Below are 1,594 nucleotides of genomic sequence, written 5' to 3' on the forward strand. Positions count from 1 at the left end.
TGCATACGAAATGTAATATAAGTTAATGTAGAGGGAATTTTTAGAACATCTACACACTATTGCAATACACCAATTAGTCTTTTTTTTTTATCTCTCTACCGTATGAGATGCGTTTTTTTTCCTTTTTGAAATCCCCACCGCACAACGCACGATATTCCACAAATACCCCCGGCACATCATCGAAATTACAACAGACTACCCCCGTGAAGGCAGGTTGAGGAAGAAAAATAAACAAATAAAACTAAACAAAGCCGACTCCACTACTTCTTGGCTTTCTTCGTCGTCGTCTTAACCGCCGGGACAACAGCCTTCCTGGTATTCTTCTTCGCGGCAGCCGCTGCCTTCTTTGGAGCCGCGGCGGATTTGGCCGGAGAGGAAGCCAACGCCGCCGGTGCTGCTTTCTTTCCGGGGGTGTCCCTAGCGGAGGTCTTTGCTGCCTTCACCAGCCGCGCGGGTGCCCTTCGCTTCGGCCTGGCTGCCGCGAGCTTCGGCTTCGCTGCCGGCTTAGCTTTTGCGGCAGCCTGAGCTTTCACCTTGGCCTTGGGCTTCGCTGGCGATGCGGCTGGCTTGGCTTTCGGTTTGGCGGGGGAAGCCGGCTTTGCCTTCGGCTTGGGCTTGGCAGCGGGGATCGGCTTAGCTTTCGGCTTGGGCTTAGCGGCAGCGGGGGCCTTCGCCTTGGGCTTCGCCTTCGTCGGAGCAGTGGGTTTCTTGGTGGCTGCCTTGGGTTTCGGTTTAGGCTTCGTCGGAGCAGCGGAGGACGAGGAAGAGGAGGTGGCGGTGGCGGCGGCTACCTTGTAGGAGTTCTTTACCTTCTTGAGCTTACCGGCAGCAGTGAGCCTCTTCAGCTGGCCGAGGAGGATCTTCCGAAAGTTTCCTGGGAGGTGATTCTTGTGCTTGTCCTCGAGGAACTTCCCGATCGCATACTGGCTCGACCCGGTGCGCTCCTTCAGCGTCACGATCGCCTCCATGATCATCTACACCCCATACAAACCAAACCAAATCAGGCAAGGAAGAATGAGATCCGATCCAAACGAATGATCGACCGAGATCAAACGCATGGCGAACTACCGTCATCGAATTCTCACCTCGGCGTACGGCGGGTGGGCAGAAGGCTTCCGTGGAGTAGCAGGCTTCTTGGCCTTGGCCTTGGCCTTACTGGGGCCCTTCGCCTTCTTCCCCTTGGATGGCTTAGCATCAGCAGCAGCGGCAGCGGCAGCGTCAGCGGCACCCACGGGGTCCTCCTCCGCCACCGGATCAGAGGGGGCCGCATCAGCGACGGGCTCCTCAGCAGCCGCCGCGTCAGTCTCCTCCTGCACCATTATTAGGGTTTCGGGAGCTCGGCCAAAGCGAGATCTGATGGGATGGGGGAATCAGATGCGGCCGCGGTCGACGACGGGGAAGGGGAGGGTGGCCATTTATATATAAGCCGGAAGGGGAAACGGCGAAAGCTGATTGGCCGAGAGGTAGGACTCCCGGATCGATACGCCCACTGCCTTCAAATGTGGGCCCTCGGATGTTCCTTCATCAACGGCTGAGAACGGTTGAGTCGATACGGCCCGGAAGAAGCTTGGGGTGGGAGGGGCTTTGCGACGGG

General features: G+C 57.4%; 1 protein-coding gene across 1 annotated transcript; it reads right to left on the reverse strand.

Moving 5' to 3' along the window:
* Positions 1–1,381, reverse strand: LOC103994925 (histone H1). Its single transcript, XM_009415387.3, has 2 exons — positions 1,086–1,381; positions 1–974 (listed from the first exon to the last, which is right to left on the reverse strand). Exons 1-2 carry the CDS (start codon positions 1,317–1,319, stop codon positions 261–263), a joined length of 948 nt encoding a protein of 315 aa, XP_009413662.2. The 5' UTR covers positions 1,320–1,381; the 3' UTR covers positions 1–260.
* Positions 1,382–1,594: the final 213 nt, after the last annotated feature.

Source organism: Musa acuminata, chromosome BXJ1-7, assembly GCF_036884655.1.
Source record: "Musa acuminata AAA Group cultivar baxijiao chromosome BXJ1-7, Cavendish_Baxijiao_AAA, whole genome shotgun sequence".
Lineage (NCBI taxonomy): Eukaryota > Viridiplantae > Streptophyta > Magnoliopsida > Zingiberales > Musaceae > Musa > Musa acuminata.